This window comes from Sesamum indicum, linkage group LG10, assembly GCF_000512975.1.
Source record: "Sesamum indicum cultivar Zhongzhi No. 13 linkage group LG10, S_indicum_v1.0, whole genome shotgun sequence".
Lineage (NCBI taxonomy): Eukaryota > Viridiplantae > Streptophyta > Magnoliopsida > Lamiales > Pedaliaceae > Sesamum > Sesamum indicum.
In genome coordinates this window covers 1,735,902-1,762,018 of record NC_026154.1, presented here as the reverse complement: position 1 = coordinate 1,762,018, position 26,117 = coordinate 1,735,902, and the positions used below count along the sequence as shown (strand labels likewise).

Sequence of the window (26,117 nt, the reverse complement as noted above, 5' to 3'; positions counted from 1 at the left end):
AGGGCTTAGAAAACAAAGCTATTTTTGAATTTCTAGATAAGTGACTGCGGCTGATTGTATTCACACATGTATTTACATGAGAGCACAAATTAGCGTAAATCGCGGGCAGGACAAGAACAGGTAATGTAAACAAAAACTACTGGACCACCAATACATAAAGAGAAAGAAAAAGATGAAAAGAAAAAGACAGATGCTTTAACCAAAGCTTGAAGCTTTGTACTAAAATAATAAAATTTGTAGGGGTAATCATGCCATTATGTAAGAAACAGGGCAGGTTATCTCTTAGTGATAATGAAGATGGCTAAGAAGTCAATGAATGTGGGACACCAAATATTGAAAACAAGAAGTGCAGCATCTTCCATGTATTTTCCTTGAAATATTATTTTTCTCCGCCCATTCTCAAAAACTGCTGTCTTTCTTGATTCCATCTGGCTCAAATACGAGGAGCTGCACCTCTTTGTATTATCAGAAGGAGCAGATTTTCCGAACGTCAATCTAGTCATCCTCACCTTCCATATTCACTAGGTGAGTAGCCCTTTAACTCATTTTTATATTTTCCTGTGGGGTCAGATTACTATCTCCTCTGTATGTTGAATCTTAATGACTGAACTGACGACTGTTCCGGTTGAGTTAGTATTAAAGTTCATTCTTGCTTTGTTCCTCAACTGTTAGTGTGTGCATAGGTGATGCCTTTTGTTGTGTTTCTGCTGCAAGTGTTTGAAGAAGAAAATCTATTTACATGTCTTCTATATGGATAATATTAGTAAGAAAGAACATGATCTTTAAGCGTTTGATACTTGGATTTATTTAGGGGGTTTGCATATTTACCAGTAGAATAGCAGATTTATATTGTGTATCTTTACTGATTAATGACCTTGCTGCAGTAATTTCAATTAGCTGAGAATGCAAATGGTTGAGGGATCAGCTGATAGAGTCATAATTGATATCCACCGTCACCTTGACGGCTTGCCTTCTACACCCTCCAAGCCCAGTATCTATAGAGTGGATAGTCATTTGCGGAATGATAAGTGGAATGATGTTTACGATCCTGAAATACTTTCAATTGGCCCTTATCACTACGGGATTCTTAGATTGCAGAACATGCAACAGCTTAAATTCAGATACCTAAAGCGGTATCTTAAACGTAGAAACGAGCAAAGTGTGGAGAGATATGCAATAGCTGTGGCAGCTATGGAAAAACGAGCACGGAAATGTTATGCCGACTCTTTTGATCTTGATGAAAATGCATTTGTGACGATGATGTTACTTGATGGATTCTTCCTCATTGAATTATTTCGCTATAGCAGTTTTAAGCATCTGAGGGACGCCGATGACCCCATTTTTAGACATGAAAGGATTCTGAGCCAATTGCGTCACGACATCCTTCTGCTTGAAAACCAGCTTCCGTTTTTTGTCCTGAATCAGTTGTTCAACATGACCAAGACCGATGAAAATCCGGACGACGACCTGATTGCTCTTGCTTTGCGTTTCTTCGATGGCATGTTACTAAACTTGTCTGTATCAAGAGTCCTGAGAAGATTGCCTGTCAAGATTATTGACCATCTTTGTGGCTTAGTACATGACGTTTGGTGTCTGTCTTTTGCCGAGGCAATATCACAGAAGAGCAATGAAAGAGACAAGTGGGAAAACATAAACTCCATCTCTGGTCTGCGAGAGGCGGGAATTAAGTTCAAAAGGGCGAAAATAGACGACAACCTGATGGACATCAAATTCGTAAATGGCGTGCTGAGAATACCACAGCTGATCATATATGATGAGACAGAGTCACAACTCATGAATCTAATAGCATATGAACAATATCTGTCTGATGGAGAACGTCGATACATCTCAGACTACATCTTTTTCATGCATTGCCTCATTAACACATCAAATGATGTTGAGCTACTACGTAGTCGTGGGATAATCGAGAACTGCTTGGGGGACGACGAAGAAGTATGTCTGATGTTTAATCGACTGGGGAGAAACATCCTAACATCTTCAGATTTCTGTTACTCCCAAGTCTTCTGCAGCGTGAATAGGCACTGTCGGCGGCGTGGAAAGAGGTGGAAAGCAAACCTGCGGAGGAATTACTTCAATAGCCCGTGGTCGATCATCTCATTTCTTGCTGCCGTGGCGCTGCTGGTTCTCACCTTGACGCAGACAACATACACCGTTCTTACATATTACAATCGCAAGAGATGATTCCATGAATTGTTACTAATAATGTGTTTGTTTGTTGAATTTGTGCCTTAATAATTCCTATAATGCGGTTGGAGCATTATATGATGATGATGTTAGGATGTCTAGAAGTGGCGTTTGTGAAAGATTGTATTAATGTCTCAGTCATATGTATATGTACATGTAAACTTAAAACAGTATGGAGACTGAAAATTGTTGTTGTGTGTTTGTATCCGATTGTGGCAAATAGCTCTTGTGATATCTGTTGGATAATTAAACCATCTTTAATCAAACTGGCCGTACGTATCAGGTTAATTTCAGAATTTGCTGTCGTCGGCTTCTATGTGGCTCGGTTTATATTCTACTTTACGGCATAATTGTCATTGATGTGGTCCAACTAGCAAGTCATGGGATAATTGTTGATGAATGCTTCTAAGATAATTCGAGGTGCTCGCTTGTGATATCACTACAACAACTATCACACTTTTATCAGCTTTTGGTGGAATTCCAAAAGAGGGAAATGAAATTTAAAATACGTCATCGTCAAGAAATTGGGAGGTTTCCTGTTGATCGGGTTGAAATCCAGGCGACCTCCTCGGTCAGGCAAGCTGGTTCTCCAAGTGGTTCGAGATCGCTACCTCTCCCAAATTAGTGATTGGGTCTTGAGAAAAAAAGCAGATCGTTAGGCTTGTTGGGGTGACCCCTAGCTAAGACCTTCCGATACTTAAGTCGGTGTTTGGTTTTGAGGTCGTAAAAGCAGGTTGCTTAGTGAGCTGAAGAGCTGAAACGACCAGAAAGTAAAAAGTCAACGTACCATTACTGCACTGACTAGGGGGTATTTATATAGAGAAGCTGGGGGTCTGGTTGGTCTAATGCGCGCCTTCCATGTGTCTCGGGTTCTCGGGTCGGGTCTGTAAAAAGGCACAAATCCTCTTGATAAAATTGTAATTCCGTGTCCTCTCAGAGCCAAAATTGTCCTTTTGTGATAATTTAGAGTTTTACCCACATCACCTGCTAAACCCTCAAGTCAGATTCATGGTTACCTAACATCTAATAAATCGAATGGTAGTAAAAATGCAACGATATTGTTTGGCCATATAAAGATATTATTGGTGATACTATCAAATATAGAGTAGTATATTATCATTGAAAATGCTATACCATTAATGAAATTTACACTTCTTTTTGGAAAATTCTATGTACTATGATTCAATTAATGTATCATTACATATACAAAGACACTTTTTTGTATTAATATTGCTAATCGTGACTACTTCATTATTACAAATTCAATGTATTGACCGTAGGTATCGGTTTACTTAATTTCATTCTAAAAATTATTACTAGTAACTAGCAATTAATGTTATTTATATTGTACGCTACAATTTTACTATAGCAGTTTTTTTTTTTTTTTTTATCCCCTAATAATATCTCGAGATGCGATTTTGTATGAGACAACGGGTACCAAAATTATGCTATTTTGAACCATAATAAGACTATCAATTAAAAGCATTTATAAAAGTTTAATTAGTTTATTAAATAAGAAACAACGGATTGATATATATACACAACAATAGCCCTCTACATCATTTGTGTTTAAATTTGTTATTTCTCATCACAATAATTAACAGATAAACAAGACACCATCGAACATCTTTACTGTACTGATGAATGAATGGAAAGCAAAAGAGTGTTTCCATTTGCTGCAATGATCAGAGAATAAATGTATGCAATAAATCCATATTAATTTCCTGTCTATGTATAATTTGAGATCATTTTTTATACATAGAATATGTATATGTATATCATAAAGTATCAAGTTTATAAAATATAGAATTAATGTAAACTGTCGGGAGTTATTCTGATCACATCCCATTTCCCAGATAGCAAATTGATCAAACTGTGAGTCAGTGATATTCGCATAAAACAGCAGGTTTCATTTGAGTAAATTAAATCAAATGCTTAGTGCATGCATGCAGACCGGAGCAGGACGACTTCCATTTTATCGTCTAGTAAAGATCGATCAAGGCAGGCGGAATTCCAGAAACTAAGGCTTATGGATCGATAACCAGCCGCTCCTTGAGACCATAATTCAATAAAATTAATGATTTAACTAGCTATGATCGATGAATGGAGTAAAGTGGCGGAAATGATGCGTGTGATTTTCAAGCTTCGATGGTGTTGAGACGGCTGGGGAAACGTTTGTCAAGTACTTATAACTATATAAATTAAGCTTGATTATTAATTATTTAAATAAGTTGAGATATGTATCCTAATTTTAAATTTTCATAAATGCAATGGATCATTTAATTTCCTTCTTATTTGCGCATTTGATTTTGCTTTGTTTGTTTGAAACATTCACCCATGTGCCACTTTGATTAGTACGTACGTACGTACGTAGATGTTCATGCTTATAAACCCTATGAATAGGCATATAACTAAGATGCTTATAAACTCTTCCAAACATGATTGAATGTAGGGTTTTAATTGTCTTGGTCTCTAGTGTTTTTGTATTAATTTTGTGTATTTAATTAGTTAGTATCCCGCATGTCAGGCACGGAAAAATTGTATTTATAATAAAATAAATAAAAACTTACCAACTATTTTAATTTTAAAGTATAAACAATAAATAATCTATTTTCTTTTAAGTTACTAGCTATAGAAACACAAAAGTACATATTGAACAAATTAAAAAATAAATCAAAATTATTCTACAAAACAAAGCTATACTTGAATACTTTGTAGGTGAGTCATATATAGAGGCTGTTTCAGTTCACACATCTTTACATGATGAAGATAAAAAAAAATTTAGCGTAGTTGAAGGCAGGACAAGAACAGGTAAAAGACAAAGCCCAGTGGACAACTATCACATGAAAGACAGAAAAAGAGAGATGCTTTAACCAAAGCTTGAATTAATTAGCTAAACAAGTGAAGGAATGTGGGCACACCGAACATGGAAAGCAACTAGCCAGCAGTTAATTATTATTAGTGGTAATTAATTAATTTATGACTCATTTGCCAAGAAAAATTAATAAGTAATTTATAATTCAATGTATGTACATATATGAGCACTTAGTACAGTTTATTATATATATATCGAATATTGTAGGATAATATATGAGTTGTTATAAATTTAGAGAAATTCTAAGTTAATAGAATATAAAGTAAAATATATATGTATTTCTCCAAAATCACTTTCTTATTCTCTCCAAAAATTATTTACAAATGAAATACATGGTAGTATTTATAGACCACCAAAATTGTGGTTACAAAATACACCATAATTATTATAATTATAAATCATAATAGGGGATACAAAAGGGTATAACATAATGGGTATTAAAAATGAATATGAAGAGGTGTATGCATCCATATATACATATTATATATAATATGAGTTTTGTTTTGTTCAGAGTATGTTTTTATATGCATGTATTTGTTTATACATATAGGCAGGCATGTAATTAAGACAATTAAACAGATGGATATATGGAAAAAGAACTTACACGAAAAATATGGGAATTAGACAAGAGTTTGAGGAACGTGATCATGGTTACATAAAATGGGCCAAGTGTCATGTGCATAGTAGAGCTCGCGCAGCGTCAAGTAGATGACGATGCTTGCGTTCAACTCTACCGTTCTATTGAGGAGTGTAGATACAGGAAGTTTGATGGATTATCCCCAAGGTGTTAAAGAGATCACCACAACTCTGGTTAAGGAATTCGAATCCGTTGTCGGATCTTAGGATTTTTACGGTTCTGTTAAATTGATTGTGTATGAGATTAAAGAGTGTTTTCAGTGTAGGAGCAACCTGACTTTTATGGTGTATGAGATATGTCCATAGACTGCGATTATGATTATCCAAGATGGTCAGAAAATAGTTACAATTTGAAAGAGTGGAGGTCCTATAGGGTCACCAAAGATCTACATGTACGAGGTCAAAGAGAGCAACAAATTGTGTATTATTACTGGAGAAGAGAGCTCGTGTTTGCTTTGCTTTATGACAAGTTTCACAAGATAGAGTGAATGAATCTTTATTCAAATTCAGTTCAGGAATTTGTCTCAACACTTGTAAAGGCACATGACCTAGTATATGGTGCCAAAAGGAAGCATTACAATCAGTAGAATATGAAAAGGAACCACTGAGATGGTAGGTCGTAGGTCACTGGTTGAAAGAGAAGGCATAGTCAACACCCTGTTGCTTGACAACACATAAGTTCTTGAAAGGAAATCCCACAACTAGGTTTCTGCTAGTTACTTGGTCCTGCAAGACACGATTTGTTTTAGTGAACTGGAAGAGGTAAGAGCTGTTGCGACAAAGCTGAGTGACTGAGAGCAAGTTGACTGAGAATGAAGGAATGTAAAGAACATATGTGAGAACGACCTCATCATTCAGATGCACCTCACCAACGTATGGTGCAATTTTCTTAGTCCCATCAGGTAGAATAATGGTATATGTTTGTGAAGGTTTAGAGTAGGAGTGGAAAAGAGTAAGATTAGCACATATGTGATTGGTGGCCTCAGTGTCTATTATCTAGCAAGTCAGATTATTAACAGAGGTTTCAGAAACATTACCAGCAAAATCATCGTCATTGCACACAAAATTGGTAGAGCTAGTAAGAGGGTGTGATGGCATCTCCCCCTTCTGCATGGGTCTGATGAGGTCGCCCATGAGTTCAGCGATCTTCTTAGTGGGAGCACGACATCCTTAGTCTCTGTTGCTATCCCAGCAAAGCCTTTGACACCTGACCCACATCCCTTGCTCCTTCTGTTATCACTCAAAGTCTTATATCAATTTGGGGTCCCATGAAGTTGGAAACAAGTCTCCTGAGTGTGTCCAGGCTTGCGACAGTGAGTGCAGTTCGTGGTCCGCTTGTCCACAGGCAACCTCCTCCGGTTTGAAAGTTTGTTCCTGATTTCCCGTCTACCATCCTTGAATGTGAGATGGTACGCCAAATGGCCAGAGGAGTCGCCTATGTTGCTATGAATCGATCTCTTTTTCTCTATGGTGTACAACATTTAGAAGGCTCGCTCCATGTTGGGCAATGGATCTTACATTAAAATCTGACTCCTTTCGGCATCATAGCTCTCATGAAGCCCCATGAGGAATTGTAGCAGCTGAGTCACTTCATCCTTCGCTGCAATAGCTTTGTTGACTCCACAAGAACATCCCCCATAAGTACAGCTTGGTGTCGGGGATAAACACAGCAATTCGCTCCATAATTTCTTGATCTTCGTCATGTATGATGTGAGCACATGTCTCCCTGAGCAATGGATACTATTTCCCATTGGAGATGGTAAACCATAGGGCCATTGCTTCACCCATATCTGGCCTGAATCTCAAGCCATGACTCTCGCAATGAAGATACATACATAAAACCTTCTATAATATCTTTGGAAATTGAATTCCAAATCCAAGATGTGGCCATTAGATCCACCCTCCTCCACTAATCGAAATTCTCAGACCCCATCATACGCTTGGGAAAGGTGTCATTAATGAAACCGATTTTCATTTTGGTTCCCAGTGCAACATATACTGCCCGGCTCCAGGGCAAAAAATTCGTACCATCTAAAGGTGAGGAAGACAAAGCTAGGCTGGAGTGTTCCGAAGGATGCAAATATAAGGCATACTTCTCATGTTGAGGTGTTTCCGGCGTGGTGCTTGAATCCGTCATGGTGTGGCAGCGGCGAGTTCAGATCTCGTATTCAGAGTCATTCACAAGGAAGGCTCTGATACCATGTTGAGATGTGTGTGGTTTAAATGTGAAGGAGATAAAGAAGCAGCCATTGTAGAGCAAATCCACTCCAGATTTTGTATATATTATTCCAAAAAAGTTATGAAGTGATACAAAGGGTATATATACACATTTGGGCATAACCTCTTCTAACAAATCTAACAAATATTGTTACAGAAAAATAGTTAAAATCGAATCTATCCTGTATCTAACGAATCTGTACCAGAATTCCCTACGACCTCATGATATGCGACCTGGAGATAGGTGGAAGGTACTGCGACCTCAAGGCCAGCGATTTGATTTTGGATATCTCTGTTACCATCAACGTCCTCCTGAGGAGCTACCTCTAGACGATGTGGTCGAACAGTTGAACTCTCAACAGTATTTATATTCAATTAGAATTATACAAAATGAGACCCTCCATGATAATTTGCACCATCACTTTGATAGGTTCTTATATTATTTCATTTATTCTGTCAAATTAGAACTATTTTTTCTTTTAAGTATAATATAGTAAAAATACAATCCAAAATGAATTATCTAATATTAATATTAAAATAAAATCAGTAAGTCGAAAGCCACTCATTTTAAAATTTTCAATAGTACTTCTAATTCAATAAATTTGACGATTTTTGTCTAAAATTTTCTAATGTTATTTTTACTTTTCAAGTTTTGATTAGTATTTACATCTTACTCATTTGCATTCATTATAAATTTTACTTTGCATAGGTAAATCAATCTTCTAGAAAAGAAATATTTTTAAGTTGTTTCCTAGTAAATTAACCACATTAAAATATCATTTGCCATTTATTTTTAAGAATATATTATTCATTCCCTAAGTAGTTTAGAGGAAGTAGGAATGCTAAATAATTTTCTTTTTGTCAGAGTTTTGCTCTTATAATTATTTCTTATTCATTATTGGAAAGACTGTCCCAAGTAAGCGAACAAATGTCTTTTCACAATATGAATCAACACTACATGCGGATCGATGGATGAAATTATTGGTTTCAGATCAGTAGTAACAATTTCTATGGATTCATCTGAATAATTCTAAATTCAAAAGATTTTTAAATCCTTCAATTCTAAATTAAAACTATATTTTGTTAAATATTAATGAATATTAAAATTCCTTTAATATGAAGTCTTTTCAAATCTTTTCTACCAAATCCTCCTATAAAACTAAAATTCTTCAATCCAAATATAACTTTAAGGGATTCTTTATTTTACATATTTAACAATCATATCTTGTACTTACTGATATTATCTTACCTCCAAGACATTGTGGTAAAAATTAAAAATACATTAGTACACAATCCAAAAATTGTTATTTATAATTAATATTAAAATAAAATCAATTAGTTAACTATTTTAAATGTTTCAAAAGCAAAATTGATATTTTTTCAAAAATATCATATATGATATTTATTCTTTATTATATATATATATATATTGAAGTTTAGATTAGTATTTTTTATATATTATTCACATGTTATTATTTTAATTTTTATTATACACAGTAAATTTTTTTTCTTAAAGTATTTAATTAAAATATCTTCTAACAAATTAATCGTGTCAAAATATCATTTCGTATTTAATTTTTTCTATTGCATTTATCATTGTCCAAGTAGTTTAGAGGAGTATTAGCACTATTAAATATTTTTTTCTTTTATGATATAATATTATTCTTTGATAACTAATTTTGATTAACTATTAAAAAGATTAAGTAAAAATATGAATATCGTTTCACATAGGATCAAACACTTGAAAAATTCAAACTAGTATATATATATATATATATTTGTCTTTCTATCAATCTCAACATCTTATTTTTATAATAATTGTTAAAATCATCCGAAACCACACTTTTAATTTTGATGTTGAACTTGACCATTTGAAAAATTATTTTAGAAACCGTCAATGTCCATTTAAATTGCTTCCTCAAAACATGAGAGAAAAAGAAAAACGAAAAATTGCTTCTTCAAAACATGATACCTCATCAAATATGTACAGAATTATTCACTAACAACATAGTAGTAAAACAACTACATAGGATCTCACCGGATCACTTTTAGGCAAAGACATATATATCACAACATGACCAGACATATTGTTCCCCTGTTTCTAGTTTCCTTAATATCGTTTCTCTTAACTACTACAAACATACTTGATTTTTATTTACAGTAGAGGCCAAATTTTGCCTTTTTCATTGATGGCTGCTAATTTCCTCCAGAATCCACGAGGCTCATACTTGGAATTACTTGAACCCGAGCTGACATGTTATGAAGCAAATCCACAACTTTTTTGTTAGGCAAACTCTTTCGTTGAGATCAACTTCACCGGCAACTTAACTGAAATAACAAAGAAGAAAACTTGAGCAGCATCAACCATATAGAAAAATATGCAACACACAATGGCATGCAAACTATAGGACAGCCTATACATATCTCTCTCTTCCTCTCTGCCAGTTTCTAACCAAAAAGCAACCTTTGTCCTTATCCATTTCACCTCTACCAACTTTTTCCCTATTTAAAAATCAAGAAATGTTGAAACCATTTTATTATCCTTTGTATAATTCAAACCCAAAAAGTCGGTCCGATTCCTATTAAGCCTTCACGTTCTCAACATTCTAATGTGGAAAGCAATAGGATTATGAATTCCGAGGCCACTTTAAACATGACGGATGCAATTTGGAGTTGAGGCCTGAACGAGAAATAATACTCCAATCTTTTTGTAGATTTATTCTCAATTTGTTCATTATGTTAGGTTTTGGTCCCATGTTGCGTGCTCAAAACTTTTTGTTTGTTATACATTTGCATTTTTGAATGAATTTTACAAAAATACCATATGTTTATATCATTGACATCTAACATTTGAAGGTGTATCACAAAGATAATTGTTGGAAAAATCATTATTACACAATCTTATGAACTTTAGAAATAAAATATCGCATACTAAATTGCAAAACAGTTGAGATGCCAATCTCATTATTTGTTTTAAAGTCACTTGTATGTCTACATATATATATATATATATATATATATCTTAAAAGACTTTTATCATTTAAAAAATAATTTTATGTACTTTTTTGTAGGTCTAAACAAATATGGTGATGAATGCAATTTGCTAAAATATAGAAAATTGAATGCAGATTAAATGTTCCAAAAGAACTGCAAAAACTGTTTTGAATCCAATTATTTTTATGGAAATAAAAATCAATAACAAATTTCCCTTGAAGTCCAAACACATGAGTTTTCGTGCATTTATCCAAAAATAATCAAATGATATACCAATGACAAAAAGTATTCGAAACACTGAAATTTTTTAATAAATAATTTGAGAGAAATTACCGCAATTCAAGCTGATTTTGAGAACATGAGTTGATACGACAAGAAAAACAAATCTTTGAGTAAAAGAGAAAAACATATTTTAAGAACATTAGGTGAAAACAAAAGAACACTCCACAAGGAAAACAAATCTTTTGGGAAAAAGAGAGAAACAATTTTTCTAATAATACATTTTGAGTTATCAAAACTTTGTGTTTCTTAAAAATCATTGATGAAATCTTGAACGTACGCAATATTAAAAAAAGGTTTACCAAGTATCTTGAAAAATAAATTTTGAATTGGCATCTAAACAACCGTTCCACATTAGCACAACATTTAATTTCCAAAGTTCACAAATAAAATAATTCATGATTGTATAATATAGATTTTCCAACATACTATTGTGTAATGCACCTTCAAAAATAAGATGTTAATAATATGAACTAATATGGTTTCTGTAAATCATACAAAAATGTCAAATGTATTAACAACAAAAAGTTTTAAGCAAGCGCATGAAGAAAATCCAACATAATAAATGAACCAAGAATAAACTCACAAAAAGATGAAATATTTGTTCTCCAATTTAGGTCTCAACTCTATACTTGCATCATTCACATTTTGTGTAGCCTCAAAAATCCATAATCCTATCCTTTCCAAACCAGAATGGAGAAAGCATGGCTTTGCAAAGAAATCGGAGCAGCAAATTTAGGTTTTAATTATACAAAGTGTAAAATCAATGGTTTCAGCCGTTCTTGATTTCAAAATATGGGATAAAAATCAGCAAAGAAGAATTGATAGGGTCCTTTGGTCACTTTTCAGTTAGAAACTTGAAAAGAAGAATACGAAGATACGTAAGGCTACCGTTAGGTTCTAAAATGTCATCAAGAAACATAGTTTGGCAGGCTGTTCCAATTGAGCATTTAAATCCTTTTTAACCCTTTCAATTTCCACACAATTCTTGTAGCAAACCAAATTCAAACTCTAGCCTTCAATCTTTTAATAAACGAGTATGGAAAACCAATACTAACATATATGCTTCACTTGTAGAATCAAATATAAATGCATGTTACATGTATTACTTGAGAGTGATGTATCAGGTAAGGCGACACCCTTTATTAATTGAGCGCCTATATGTGTTAGGGCTAAAGAAAACAAGATATCACCTCCAACGTTAGTTCAATATGGTCCAATTTTATTTGAAAATCTCTTAAAATTTCAGTTTATATGTACCGACGGAATTTCACCAATAAATAAATACTCATCTTACCTATTCAATGGGTTCTGGGACCCAAAACCTGTCGGATGAGTTCACAGCTGTATATCTTCTCCCACATATAAGCAAGACTTGCCAACATTCAAGATATACACGAAAACGCAAACAAGGAACAGTAGCAGAAAATAGCTTAAATTAAGTAAAACTGAAAATTATATCAACTCTTAGCCTGGATTCTATAACCTGATTGCAAAAAGCTTTAGAGCACCAGAAAATATATATGAACAGAACTTGTAAAATCTTAATGGATGACTTCACACAGCTCTATATCTTCTCCCACATCTAAGCAAGACTTGCCAACATTCAAGATATACATGAAAACGCAAACAAGGAACAGAAGTAGAAAATAGCTTAAGATTAAGTAAATTGAAAATTATATCAACTCTTAAATTGGAGTCTATAACCTGATTGCAAAAAGCTTCCGAGCACCTTAAAATATATATGAACAGAACTTGTAAAATCTAAATCATGGAGTATGAGAAACAAGCACAAACAAATTGTTTCCTCTCCTGAAGTTTTTTTTTTTCTTTTTAATTGACAAGGGAGCATTTCCCCAGCTGCTAATATAAAATGCAAAATGCAACTACTGACCAACGAGAAAGAAAAAAGGCATATTGATTGATTGTATCGAAAACATACCATGGCTCTGTTGGATGTAGATCCACAGATTTTACTCTTTTGGATCCACAACACTACTCACTCACACATCAAAACGAATTGTTCAATTTAAACGATTTCAGTACCTTGATTTCCTGTCTGAGCGGCTGCAACACTACAGCAGAAGAACTCAACACCAAAAACAAACAATCATTAGCAGAATATCAGAATATCAGAAAGGCTCGGATATTGTACAATATTTAGTGGTTTGATCGCAGTCATGGCATTTAGCTAGATAAACCAAATAACATCAGACAGAGATGAGAGCAAAACTAACACTAAACTTCTCCACCACTTCTTTATCGATTGCACTTTTTCCAAGATCAATTCTTGCTTCTGAAATCCAAGAAGAAAACAATCATCCATACATTTATGACCTCCCAACATTTTCTTTCAACTACCAAATATACAATATATGAATTTTGGGCTAGATAAACCAATCCATACAGGTACAAGAGATTTGTCTAATCATATCCATGTCTCACCTTCAAATACAGCCTTAAAATGCTGTCAACCCGAGCTTGCCACTTGTCATGTTCAATAGCCCATCTAAACCCCTAAAAGTATTGCACGAGAATTGAGACTATATATACTCTTTGTACAAATCAAATCACATCATAACACCTACCTGAACACCAATTATAGGCGCAGCCACTGAATAGCGAGTATCAGCAGCAGCACCAAACCATGCATGCATTGCTGCATGATGGAGTATCATGTTAAGAGTTGCACATTTAAGAAATATTGATTCTTAGATAATATCATCTTAGAGGGAATTGACCTCACCTCCAAGTGATTCGCCGATAATTCCTGTCCTTGAAGGATCCACATCCTCCCTTTGTGTGAGATGATCTGCCAATTTTATTAAGTCCCAAACCTGACAATAAGTTTGTGCATGCAAGTATGTCAAATAATGTCTCAGTTCAGGAGGATAGAATCTGGTTCATCAGTCTCTCAAATACATCAAGACAAAATAGGAACAGTAAGAAGCATACTAGCATCCTTCAAAGTTTCTAGAACAAATTGCAGAAATGGCAACAATACCGTGTCAAATATGAAAAGCATCGTATCGCCTTTTTTCCACGATGACACCAGAGCCTGCATTAAAACAAATATAAATCCATCACGTGTTTCTGCGAACCTTTAAATTTCATTATCATGTCAAATAAGCAAAGATAAATATCCAAAGCGCACATCTCGGTAAGTTGTTAAGTTTCTTGCACGCTCTCCATGGTAGCGAGAATCAATTGCTACAACAATATAATCCCTTGAAGCATATGCCTGAACCATTGAAAAACATGCATGGATTAAGCTAGAATACTGGTTAAGGCCTATGCATCTGAAAATATTGTTACAATCTGATTTTAATTTGAAGTTTTAAAACTTCAAAATATTATTTCAATCTTAATTTTCAAATTAAAGTGTGTAACACCCTATTTAAATTTTGTAACACCCCACTAATGACCATTATTTCTATTTTAATTTTTGGGTGTTACATGTCCTATCCTAACACTATAAATAGGAGAGGTCCTAAGGGTCTAGGCACACACACAACTCACTCTTGCATCTTAATACTCACATTCTATTCTTCTTATTACATTGTTTTTGGGCAATTTGATAAGGTCTAGTTCTCTAGTCTTCTTGTGAACGTGCTCACAATAGAAGACACCGGTTGAGGCCTTCTTGGGTTTTATCTTGGGGTGGTGGTGAGCTGATAGTACCTGCACGAAGGGAGGCCATCACGATCTTAGGACAACGTTAAGTGACGTGACTCCTACAGGCCAGCCGCTTTATACTTATTTACATATGTCACATGCATTATCTTGATTTGCCAAATCGTTTTAAACAATAAACCAATATTTTCAAAACAATCTAAGAGCGTGATATTTTAATCTTAAATAGTTAGATTTAACGATATATTTTATTTATCTCTATTGCAACTTAATTTTGCTTTGATATATTTATTCATTATTGTTCTCATCATTGTGACAAACTAGTTCTTATTGCTATGCATGTGGTTTAGTTAATATCTACATATATTGAAGTTAATTGTCGATATATTGCTTCACTAATCAAGTTTATTGTTTAAATTTTGATTCATGCTTGCACAAAAAATTACCATTAATTAATTTTTATATTCAAATTTTGAAAACCAAAACGCATGATATGCATTAGAATTATCTTATAATAACAAGTCATTTTCTTGAATCTTTCCATAGATTTTCAGTAAAGGTAGTTTCTAAAAGATATAGAGATTTCTTTTAATAATTGCATTGCAAAATTAGAGTTTATCTATATTGCAATATTCAATATAATATATATTGCTCTTATTGTTGATTATTGATATTGTTATTATTTGACTCCTATAGTGACATCTCCTTTCTTTGCCTTATTATTTCCTAACTTATTTTGAAAAAAAAAATGGCTTCTCTTGAATATGCTAACAGTGTTAAGCCTGAAAAGTTTAATGGAGTTAATTTTAAAAGATGGCAAAACCAAATGAGATATTGGTTAACTGTTCTTGGATTTATTTCTGCTATTGATGATAATGTTGAACTAAATTCTTGGCATACTCGTGAAGAGGTAGATTATCATTGTCATAATCGTATTTTAAGTGCTTTATCAGAAAGACTCTATGATGTGTTTTGTTCTTATGCTAATACTAAAGAACTTTGGAAAGCATTAGAAACTGAATATGGGATTGATGATTCTGGAATACAAAGGTTTAATGCCTCTACTTTTATGAAATATACTATGGTTGATGGAAAATCTATTAATGAGCAAATACATGAATTTCAAGATTTGTTAAGACCATTGGAAGAAAGTGGTTCAAAATTTAGTGAAGATTATAAAGTTTCATGTTTGATTGATAAGCTTCCACCATCTTGGTCTAGTTTTGCTAAAAGTTTAAGACATCAACAAGGTGTATTAACTTTAACACAAGCTTTTAAATCATTGAGAATAGAGGAGCAACATAGGATCAATGTTAAACAAGAAGAAATGAAGGCTAAAGTTAATATATTGGAGGATAAAAGAAATTATAATAAAAAGAACTTCAAGCAAAACAGTATTAAGTTTAAGAACAATAAAAAAGGTTGGAGGAACAATTATCGCCATAATAATACTCAACCTAAAATTCAAAATTATAGGAATGATAAAGGCAAAGAAAAGGAAGAAAGGATGTGCTTTGTGTGTGGAAGGACTAATCATATGGCTAAGGACTGTTACTTTCGGAAAACTGAAAAGAATGCTTCTAAGATCAACTTTAAGCCTAAGAAACAGCACGAACAAGTGAATATGTTGGTCGAAGAGGAACCGTCTTTCAGGTTACAATCTATACCTTCATTAGTAAACTTTACATATCAAAGTAATGATTGGTGGCTAGACTCTGGAGCTAATATACATGTTTGTTTTGATAAATCAATGTTTAAATTCTATCAGAGCTCAAGTGGAGGAAGCGTGACACTAGGAAACAATACTGCCGTACAAATTCATGGGATTGGTAGTGTTGATCTAAAGATGACATCTGGAAAGATATTAACTCTTGAAGGAGTGCGACATGTTCCCGACATTAGAAAGAATTTAATTAGTGGGTCTTGTTTAGTGCAAAATGGTTACAAACTAGTCATGGAGTCTAATAAAGTTGTAATCACTAGAAATAATATTTTTGTTGGGAAAGGATTTGTTAGTGATGGATTGTTTAAATTGAACATTGTAAATGAAATCAAAGAAGGTTCCAATTTAATTCTCAATATTGAATCTAGTGTTTTATGGCATGAAAGGTTGGGACATATAAGTAATAGAAAGGTTAAAAAACTTATGGAACTTAGTTTGATTCCTATATTTCAAGTAAATATTGATTATAAATGTGAAATATGTGCACAAGCAAAACAAACTAAAAGACCTTATAAATCAGTTGAAAGGAATTCAAATATTTTGGATCTTATACATAGTATGTTTGTGATTCAAACAGGTCTCCAACTAGAGGTGGTAATAAATATTTTGTAACTTTTATAGATGATTTTTCCAAGTATTGTTATATTTATCTTATTAAGACTAAGGATGAAGTTTTTGTAGTTTAAGGTTTATAAAAATGAAGTTGAAAATCAATTAGAGAAAAAGATTAAAATATTGAGGTCTGATAGAGGAGGAGAATATTCTTCAGGAGAGTTATCAAAATTTTGTGAAGATAATGGTATAATACATGAGTTCACACCTCCTTATTCACCACAATCGAATGGTGTAGCTGAAAGGAAAAATAGGACCTTGATGGATATGGTTAATGCAATGCTAATAAATTCAGGAGCACCAGAAAATTTATGGGGAGAAGCTATTTTAGCTTCTTGTTGTACATTAAATCGTATAATAGTTAAAGATAATACTAAAACACCTTATGAGTTATGGAAAAATAGGACTCCTAGACTAAATTTTCTTAAAGTGTGGGGGTGTCTCGCGAAAGTAATTAAACCTGAATTCAAAAGGAAGAAAATAGGTCCTAAAACTGTAGACGCTATCTTTATTGGATACGCCCAAAATAGTACTGCAAATAGGTTTTTAGTGTTTAATTCTGAGGTTAGTGGAATATTTAACAATACAATTATTGAAGCTAGAGATGCTGCATACTTTGAAGATGTTTTCCCTTTTAAGACTAAAATTCAAAATGAGTCTTACATTTCAAAAATTGAATCTTCTAGAGCTGAATCATCTAGTAGTGTGGTGTTAGAAAATAAGCAAGGAGAATCTGTAGAACTAAGGAGAAGTAAAAGAGCTAGGGTTGAAAAGAATTTTGGTGATGATTTTATCACATTTTTAGTTGAAGGGGATCCACAAACTTATGATGAAGCAATATCTTCTATTGATGCACCCTTTTGGAAAGAAGCGATTAATGATGAATATAGCTCAATTATCCAAAATAATACTTGGGTTTTATCTGATTTACCCCTTGGCAGTAAACCAATAGGATGTAGATGGATCTTTAAGAAAAAATTAAAAGCTGATGGATCAGTAGATAAATATAAGGCAAGATTAGTAGCGAAAGGATTTACTCAACAAGAAGGGATAGATTATTTTGATACTTACTCTCCGGTTGCTAGAATTTCAACTATTAGAACTTTGTTGGCTTTAGCATCTATATATAAGCTAATGATTCATCAAATGGACGTTAAGACTGCATTTTTAAATGGGGATTTAGATGAAGAAATTTATATGGAACAACCTGAAGGTTTTAAGGTTAAAGGACAAGAACATAAGGTGTGTAGGTTAGTAAAATCTTTATATGGGTTGAAACAAGCTCCTAAACAATGGCATGAAAAATTTAATAAGGTGATTATAAACTATGGATTCAAATCAAATGAGCATGATAGGTGTGTATATTGTAAAGAAGAAAATGGAGAGCATGTGATCCTATGCCTATATATAGATGACATATTAATTTTTGGGTCTAGTTTAAAAATTATAGAAAATGTTAAAACCTATCTATCAAATAGCTTTGAAATGAAAGATATGGGAGAAGCTAATATCATTTTGGGTATGAAAGTTAGTAGAACTCAAGAAGGAATTTTATTAGACCAATCTGTAGCAATTGAAAAGTTCATAAGGAAATTCAATTATTATGATCATAAGTCTGTTTCTACCCCATTTGATTCAAATACACATTTAAATAAAAATTTAGGTGAACCTATTTCTCAATTAAAATATTCTCAAATTATAGGATCATTGCTATATTTTTCTAATGGTAGACTTAGTAGGTACACTCATAATCCAAGTAAAGATCATTGGAATGCTTTGGAAAGGATTATTAAATATCTTAGAGGAACAATAAACTACTCTTTATGTTATAAAGGTTTTCCCAATGTACTTGAAGGATATAGTGATGCTAATTGGATTACTGATAACTCTGAGGTTAAGTCTACTAGTGGATTTATTTTTATGATGGGTGGAGCAGCAATTACTTGGGGTTCAAAGAAACAAACAGTTATATCCAGAAGTACTATGGAAGCTGAATTAATAGCTCTAGATACTGCTTGTACAACTGCTGAATGGTTAAAAGATCTATTACTTGATATCCCATTGGTTAATAAAACTTTGCCAGCTATTTCTATACATTGTGATTGTAAAGCAACTATAGATCTTGTGAAGCAGACACATTCTAATAAGAAAATGACTAGACATCTACAAGCTAGGTGTAAGAGTGTGAAGTCATTATTAAAAAGAAATGTTATATCTCTTAATTTTGTGAAATCAGAGAAAAACTTGGCAGATAATTTGACCAAAGGTTTACCCAGAAAGGGTGTATATGAATCATCGAGGGGGATGGGCATAAGCCCACAAGGGAGTCACCTCCAGTAGTAACCCAACCTTTGTGATTGGAGACCCCATGAAGAAGGTTCAATGGGTAGAAACAACCTGTAATGCGTGACTCGTTTAGCACTACTTTATGAGGAGAGCGTCTCCTTCCCATCCCTATGGTGACAGTGCTTTAGAGTGTGATGTTAGGTTGGGATTTAACCCTTAATGAAACCAAGGCGGAAATTCCGCGGGGTATAGTTCACACGTGCCCTTGGAGGTTTCACCTAAATGAGAGTTGCTATGAGGCCGTAGCTATGGGTTTGGGCTAACTCTAAAACTCTCATGAGAATCAAGAAGCGCATGGCCGTTAACAGCGCTAACCCGCTTTGAACAAGGACCGATGTCAGTACTGTGTGTATGACGTATTGAAATTTGGCCAAGGGACCTAATTCAAGGCGTAGTTCATTATGGCTCCCTCAAATGGAAATCGTCAATACTAAATGTAGGCTCAAGCCCGGAAGGCTCCTGCACCTATTGCATAGTATTCAGTTGCCCTATTGTATTTGTTTATATATCATTTGAAGTTTTCAAACTTGTGGGGGATTGTTACAATCTGATTTTAATTTGAAGTTTTAAAACTTCAAAATATTATTTCAATCTTAATTTTCAAATTAAAGTGTGTTGACCCTATTTAAATTTTGTAACACCCCACTAATGACCATTATTTCTATTTTAATTTTTGGGTGTTACATGTCCTATCCTAACACTATAAATAGGAGAGGTCCTAAGGGTCTAGGCACACACACAACTCACTCTTGCATCTTAATACTCACATTCTATTCTTCTTATTACATTGTTTTTGGGCAATTTGATAAGGTCTAGTTCTCTAGTCTTCTTGTGAACGTGCTCACAATAGAAGACACCGGTTGAGGCCTTCTTGGGTTTTATCTTGGGGTGGTGGTGAGCTGATAGTACCTGCACGAAGGGAGGCCATCACGATCTTAGGACAGCGTCAAGTGACGTGACTCCTACAGGCCAGCCGCTTTATACTTATTTACATATGTCACATGCATTATCTTGATTTGCCAAATCGTTTTAAACAATAAACCAATATTTTCAAAACAAATATAACCATCCGATACATCAAGTAAAGGCGGCAACCACTCTTTACATTTATGTGTACTATACAAGAAAACAATTACTGGCCTTCTCTTCAGATTGTTTTCTTTCAATTTCAATAGCAGAACAGGCGAGTGGCCTTGCTCCCCTGGCTGGTCAGGAGTTTTTTTTGAACAAATGCAATTAAGGTAAGAAATATAAATATCAGTGTATCACGTGCATAGAAATAATGATTTGCACAGCAAGACAAGCACAATCGGAGATGAAACAATATTTGTGTAAGTGACTTTTATATTGCTATGATTGCCATCAGTAGCATCTAGTACCTGGGAAATCTGGAAATAGGTTCCGAGAGAAATACAGAGCTGATACCCAACCCAACATCACATTCCCACGAACACTGAAGATGAATGTTCTTTCTTGATTAGGGTTCTGCACGTCTGTGTGGTGCAATTCTAAATAGTACTGCACTCATTAATTTGGTTTTTCATTTATATCTAATAAAACTCTTAAACATATAAGTAATCGTTTAAATTATATAAAAAATTATAATATTAATCAATTGTTTAGAAAAATTATTTTCAAATTATAGAAGCCTGAAATTGCAACACTTTGACAAGTAGGACGCAGTCTATTTATCTATTGAAAAAATCTTATTCGAATCAGATTTAGTAGTTTAATCGAATCAAATCGATTATATTTAAAAAATAATTTATTTTAAATATAAAATAAATTGCTTCATGAATTGTTGTATTTTAAAAAATAAATGAAAGTAAATTACTAATTTTTTTTATAAAATAATAATTTATACATTTATAGTATCACAAGAATTACTTGCATTTTTTTCTAAATTTTGAATCTGGCCTCGGGGTTTAATCGAAGGGTTCCAACACTGTCGTAAACTTATCAGTATGGTTCATTGTATTTTTTAAAATTGTATAGAAAAATATACACTAATTATATTTGTATGTTTTATTGTATTTTAAAATTAATATAATTTTAAAAATTAATTAAATATAATTAATTTATAAAAAAATAAAAAAATAAAATTGGCCCAATTCACAAATTTTAATTGCCAATTCACATTCAATTCAAATTGGCAATTAACAACCACTATAGGAGAAATTCTGTGGGGTGAAGGAAAATATATGCCTAGAAAATATTCATAATTATCTGACTAAACAGAAAGCCCATCAATATTACACAAATTACCAACCCCAGAAATTCAAGTGTAAAGAAGATACATGAACAGAGCTCTACATTGTGTCGCCTGTTGATGTAAGAATAAAAATATCCCTGACTAAAAGAAAACAGAAGAGATAATCACCCTTCAAAGTGGAAGTACATGGCCCAAAATTGGAAGGACTTTCATCCCTTGTTAATCCCAGTTAGGGGATTCTGGATCCTGCAATCCTGCAGCTTTTATCGGAGTCCCCTGTTTCACTTGATCAGACTATGGAGGATTGGCTTCTTTGGAACTGGTAGAAACTTGATCAGCCAACCAATCAGCCAAGAGAAAGCTGCAATGCCTATACAGGCTCCCCATTGCTTCCAATCTAACCTCTCTGTATGGGCAAATTTATTCAACAATTCAACCATTATTACTTGGAGAACTATGGTAATCCCGGTGATTCCAAGGAACAGTTTATTCTTGTGTATTCCCTTGAAAATGTTCTTCCCCTCGAGCTCCCTTGAATTGAACTGATTGAACACTTGCAAGAGGACAAAAGTGGTGAAGATAAGTGTGTCAACGATGTTTCCATCGTTGCCAAATATTGATTTTCCCTTGAACTCTAAGGCCAAGATGACTGCTATCTGATATGAAGCTAGACCTACTATGCTTCTCCACATGATGTTGGTGATGAGCGGGTCGGACTGACCTATAGGTGGCTTGTTCATGAGTTCATCAGTCGGATTTCCAGTAGCTAGGGCAAGGGCTCCCAATGTGTCCATAATGAGATTCACCCACAGTAACTGGGCTGGTGTTAATGGTATTTCACCAGTTGAAACAGCTGCCACATAGTTGATTGCCATGGCTGCAACATTTACAGTCAACTGAAATTGGATGAATTTTTGAATGTTGTTGTACACAAATCTTCCCCATCTCAGAACTGTGACAACAGAAGCAAAATTATCATCCAGGATGATAACATCTGAGCTCTCCTTTTCCACTTCAGTGCCCTGAATTCCCATTGAAAGTCCTATATCTGCTTCTCTCAATGCTGGTGCATCATTTGTTCCATCACCAGTTACCGCAACGACATGGCCTTTCCTTTTGAGGCACTGCACCATTAGAAGTTTGTCAAAAGGAGATGACCTTGCCATAAGCCTAATGTTATCAGCCCTCTGCATTCTTACATGGTCTTGGTACCCGCGAAATTCTTCACCTGTTACTATGGATTCATCATTATCAAGTATTCCACATTCCATTGCTATGGCTTTTGCTGTAGAAACGTTTTCACCAGTGATCATTTTGACGGCAACCCCTGCAAGTTGAAAATTTTCAACAGCTTGCTTCATACCAGGATGGCAAGAAGCTTTCAGTCCCACAAATCCCAATAGAATCAAATCCTTGTCTGGAACCTTTCGATGCACTCTTTCATTTTTATACTCCTCTTTCGAAAGGTACTTATGGGCAAATGCAATGCATCGGAGACTACCATGTGCTGTTTGACGAAATGCTGCTCTCTGCTCGTCATCAAGAACTTTAGCTTGTCCAGAATTATCATAGTAGCTCGAGCATGATGAGAGGATTCTCTCAAAATCCCCTCTCCAGTGCACATGGATCATATTCGTATTATCTTGCTGTCTTTCAACTGAAAGCCCTACACTCATCTTCTCAGGGGAGGATGCTTCCACATCAAGAATCGACAGACCTTGTGTGCTGTTGTCCATGTCCATGTTCAATTTCATAACAGCCCATGAGTGAATTGCATCATCCATTGGAGCAACTGAGAACAGGTTATGAACACTGCCTCTTGCAAGAATGATCCCTTGTAGCAAGAGTTGGAGAACATTGGCTGCAATGGAAGTGTAACTTCTACGTTCCATGGATTCTGCGCCAACAACAGACTTGGTTACTTCCATCCGATTCTGTAAGAGAGCAGGTATGGCTGTGCATATTGTTGTCGCAGAGCCCATTCTCTCGAAAGCAGAGAGCTTTCTGAGCAATGCATGATGAGCCCTCATTTCTTTCATCCCGTATGCATGAATAAGTGTCGTTGCCAAAAGCAAACCTCCAGGAATTGCAACAACTACAACAGTAACAGCAGTAGTAATAATTCCCACAACAGTGTTGATCACATCATCAACCTTAGTCTTGCTGCCACTGAATCCTTTATTCCCATTCTCATCTGTTGTATCCTCTATGAAATACTGCACCAACAGTGCAGCAAGAACTAAGAAACCTACTACTAGACCAAACTTTCCTAACAACAAAGTTAACTTCTTCAATCGCGCTTGAAGGGGTGTCTGCTCAATGAATTTCTTAGTTGTGTTCATTCCTACACAAGTGACCATCATTTTAGCACATCCATCAGCAACCATTGTGCCTGAAAACAAGAAAGGATTTTGATCTTTATCAACTTCAACAAGATCATTCTCCCCTGTCATGCTAGATTCATCCACTCGCAAAGAGTACCCTCCTACGAACAATCCATCTGCAGGTATTTGATCACCGATTGACAAACTAACAACATCACCAACAACAATGTCAGATATTGAAATCTTTTGCTGGATTCCAGTTCTCACAACTTTAACCAAGATATTGTTGCTGATCTTGGAAAGCTTGTCTAGCTGTTTGTTCTGCCTAAAATTGCTTGCTGCTGAAACAGAAACAATGAAAAAAACAGCAACAAGTATGCTTGCACCATCATACCAGCCATCTTCACTTCCATACACCTTGATGCCAAATCCAAGTAACAGTGCAGCACAAACTAAGAGGATGAGAATTGTGGGGTCAACGAGAGCTTCCCATACGAAGCAGAACCAACCCTTTCCAGGTGGTTTAGCATAAGAATTGGAGCCAAAGGCTTTGGTCCTCCATGAAATGTCTTCAATGTCACCCCCTATTCCACCCTCCAAATCAGTTTTGAGAGAAGCTGCTATTCCCTCAACACGTCCAAGTCTATCTAGCAGATCACTCTTTTTCTCCTTCACAAGCTTACTGAGTGTTGAGTGATCGACGGTTGAGGAACCGGAGCCCTGTCCCACCTGATCACCAGCGCCCATCTCAATCACAATTTCACGAACTTCAGGCCGTATTTCATGAAACCTGGTAACACTACTACGCGGTGGTTGTCTGTAATGTGAAGCTGTAAATGATGATGAGGCCATTGAACCGTTCTATGCTCCACTGTGTGACAAGTTGCTGTTTCAGGTTGCAGGGAGATGTTTCCTAATCAAGAAATTGGAAATACAATGTAGAAAATGCACGACAGTACATAGGCAGACCAGGTGAGTTAAGCAACTAGTCAGTCGCGTCGAGTACGAGTCAAGCTCGAACTCAAACGAGTCAATCTACGTAATTGATTAATGCGTATGAGCATATGTATGGCTAGCAAGCTGAGCTCGAAGCTCTAAAAATGAGAGTAGTTGGGCCCGGATGCCCGGGATGTCCCAGACATGGCTGCCGGAGCTGCCATACTGGAGCAGCCGGGCTCTCAAGCCCGAATTCATGTTCATTTTAATAATATATTCGGGCTTGAACTCAACCTCAAAAACCTTACCGAGCTTGACTCGTTCGTGAAACAAGAAGTGAAAAAGAGAAACAGTGATACTCAACAACTATATGGATGAAAACAAGAAGTCTAAATTGCGGATCGATGATGAATTTGAACAATGAATCAGGACAAATGAGAGTACCTGTCAGTGTTACGTGAGCCCGACGCGCCGCCCTGATGGAGGGGTTAGAGGTGGAGGTTTTTCGAGTTTCAATTGGAAGCTGAAAGCGAGGAATGTTTATTTTATAACTTTCTGAACCGGATCGCGCGCTAACTTCGGTTTTAGTGGGTCGGGGAGCCGTATGCTGTTCAAAACATTACAAGTATCCCATTCACATTACAGCATCATGGGCGTCAGCACTGGGCTTGTCATTCAGTTGGTCGAAACTTCATGGATATTTCCACTAAGACCTTTCCCGATTACTATGGGATTGGCCGTACCAAATGATCTCCTAATAATTTAACATGAAAACAAAACGCCCTATAAAATGGAAGGGCAGTCACTTGTAAATTTACTGACTCGATTTTTTATTCCCGTTTCCTTTAACTACTTCTTGCTGTGCATTCTTTTTTAATAGCCATTTTATCTAAAACCTTAAGTTGTTGGCGGTAACAATCATTTTATCTAAATTATTATAAATGAAAACTCATTGATCACATTAATTTTTTATAATTTTATTTTATCCTTTCATTCTTTCAAAAATAATTGTTCATAATAGTAATTGTATTATATTTTTTTTAATTATTTTATAATTATATTTTTTTTCCTCAATCTACTATTCTATTTTTTTCTCTCATATTCTTTGTATTTATTTTTTCTTAC

At 34.7% G+C, this 26,117-nt stretch overlaps 3 protein-coding genes across 5 annotated transcripts; 1 reads left to right on the top strand and 2 right to left on the bottom strand.

Annotated features, from left to right (window-relative positions):
• On the top strand, window positions 329-2,410 carry LOC105171609 (UPF0481 protein At3g47200-like). Its single transcript, XM_011092772.2, has 2 exons — window positions 329-525; window positions 885-2,410. Exon 2 carries the CDS (start codon window positions 904-906, stop codon window positions 2,200-2,202), a length of 1,299 nt encoding a protein of 432 aa, XP_011091074.1. The 5' UTR covers window positions 329-525; window positions 885-903; the 3' UTR covers window positions 2,203-2,410.
• LOC105171670 lies at window positions 10,226-20,953 on the bottom strand (the record flags this gene model as incomplete). Its single annotated transcript, XM_020697226.1, has 9 exons — window positions 10,226-10,261; window positions 13,149-13,295; window positions 13,444-13,502; window positions 13,652-13,723; window positions 13,795-13,865; window positions 13,953-14,043; window positions 14,211-14,264; window positions 14,361-14,447; window positions 20,900-20,953. Coding segments are annotated over 8 exons (567 nt in total), but the record flags the coding sequence as incomplete, so codon positions are not given.
• On the bottom strand, window positions 21,752-25,720 carry LOC105171607 (calcium-transporting ATPase 12, plasma membrane-type-like). Of its 3 annotated transcripts, none has more exons than XM_011092770.2 (2): window positions 25,437-25,720; window positions 21,752-24,969 (listed from the first exon to the last, which is right to left on the bottom strand). In XM_011092770.2, exon 2 carries the CDS (start codon window positions 24,906-24,908, stop codon window positions 22,014-22,016), a length of 2,895 nt encoding a protein of 964 aa, XP_011091072.1. In that variant the 5' UTR covers window positions 24,909-24,969; window positions 25,437-25,720; the 3' UTR covers window positions 21,752-22,013. The 3 variants fall into 3 exon arrangements, with proteins under 3 accessions (XP_011091072.1, XP_011091071.1, XP_011091073.1); XM_011092769.2 differs by having other exon boundaries at window positions 21,752-24,942; XM_011092771.2 differs by having other exon boundaries at window positions 21,752-24,927.

Excerpts from the sequence above, each read along its gene's own strand:
- LOC105171609 (XM_011092772.2), top strand. The coding sequence starts at position 904 with ATGCAAATGGTTGAGGGATCAGCTGATAGAGTCATAATTGATATCCAC.
- LOC105171607 (XM_011092770.2), bottom strand. The coding sequence starts at position 24,908 with ATGGCCTCATCATCATTTACAGCTTCACATTACAGACAACCACCGCGT.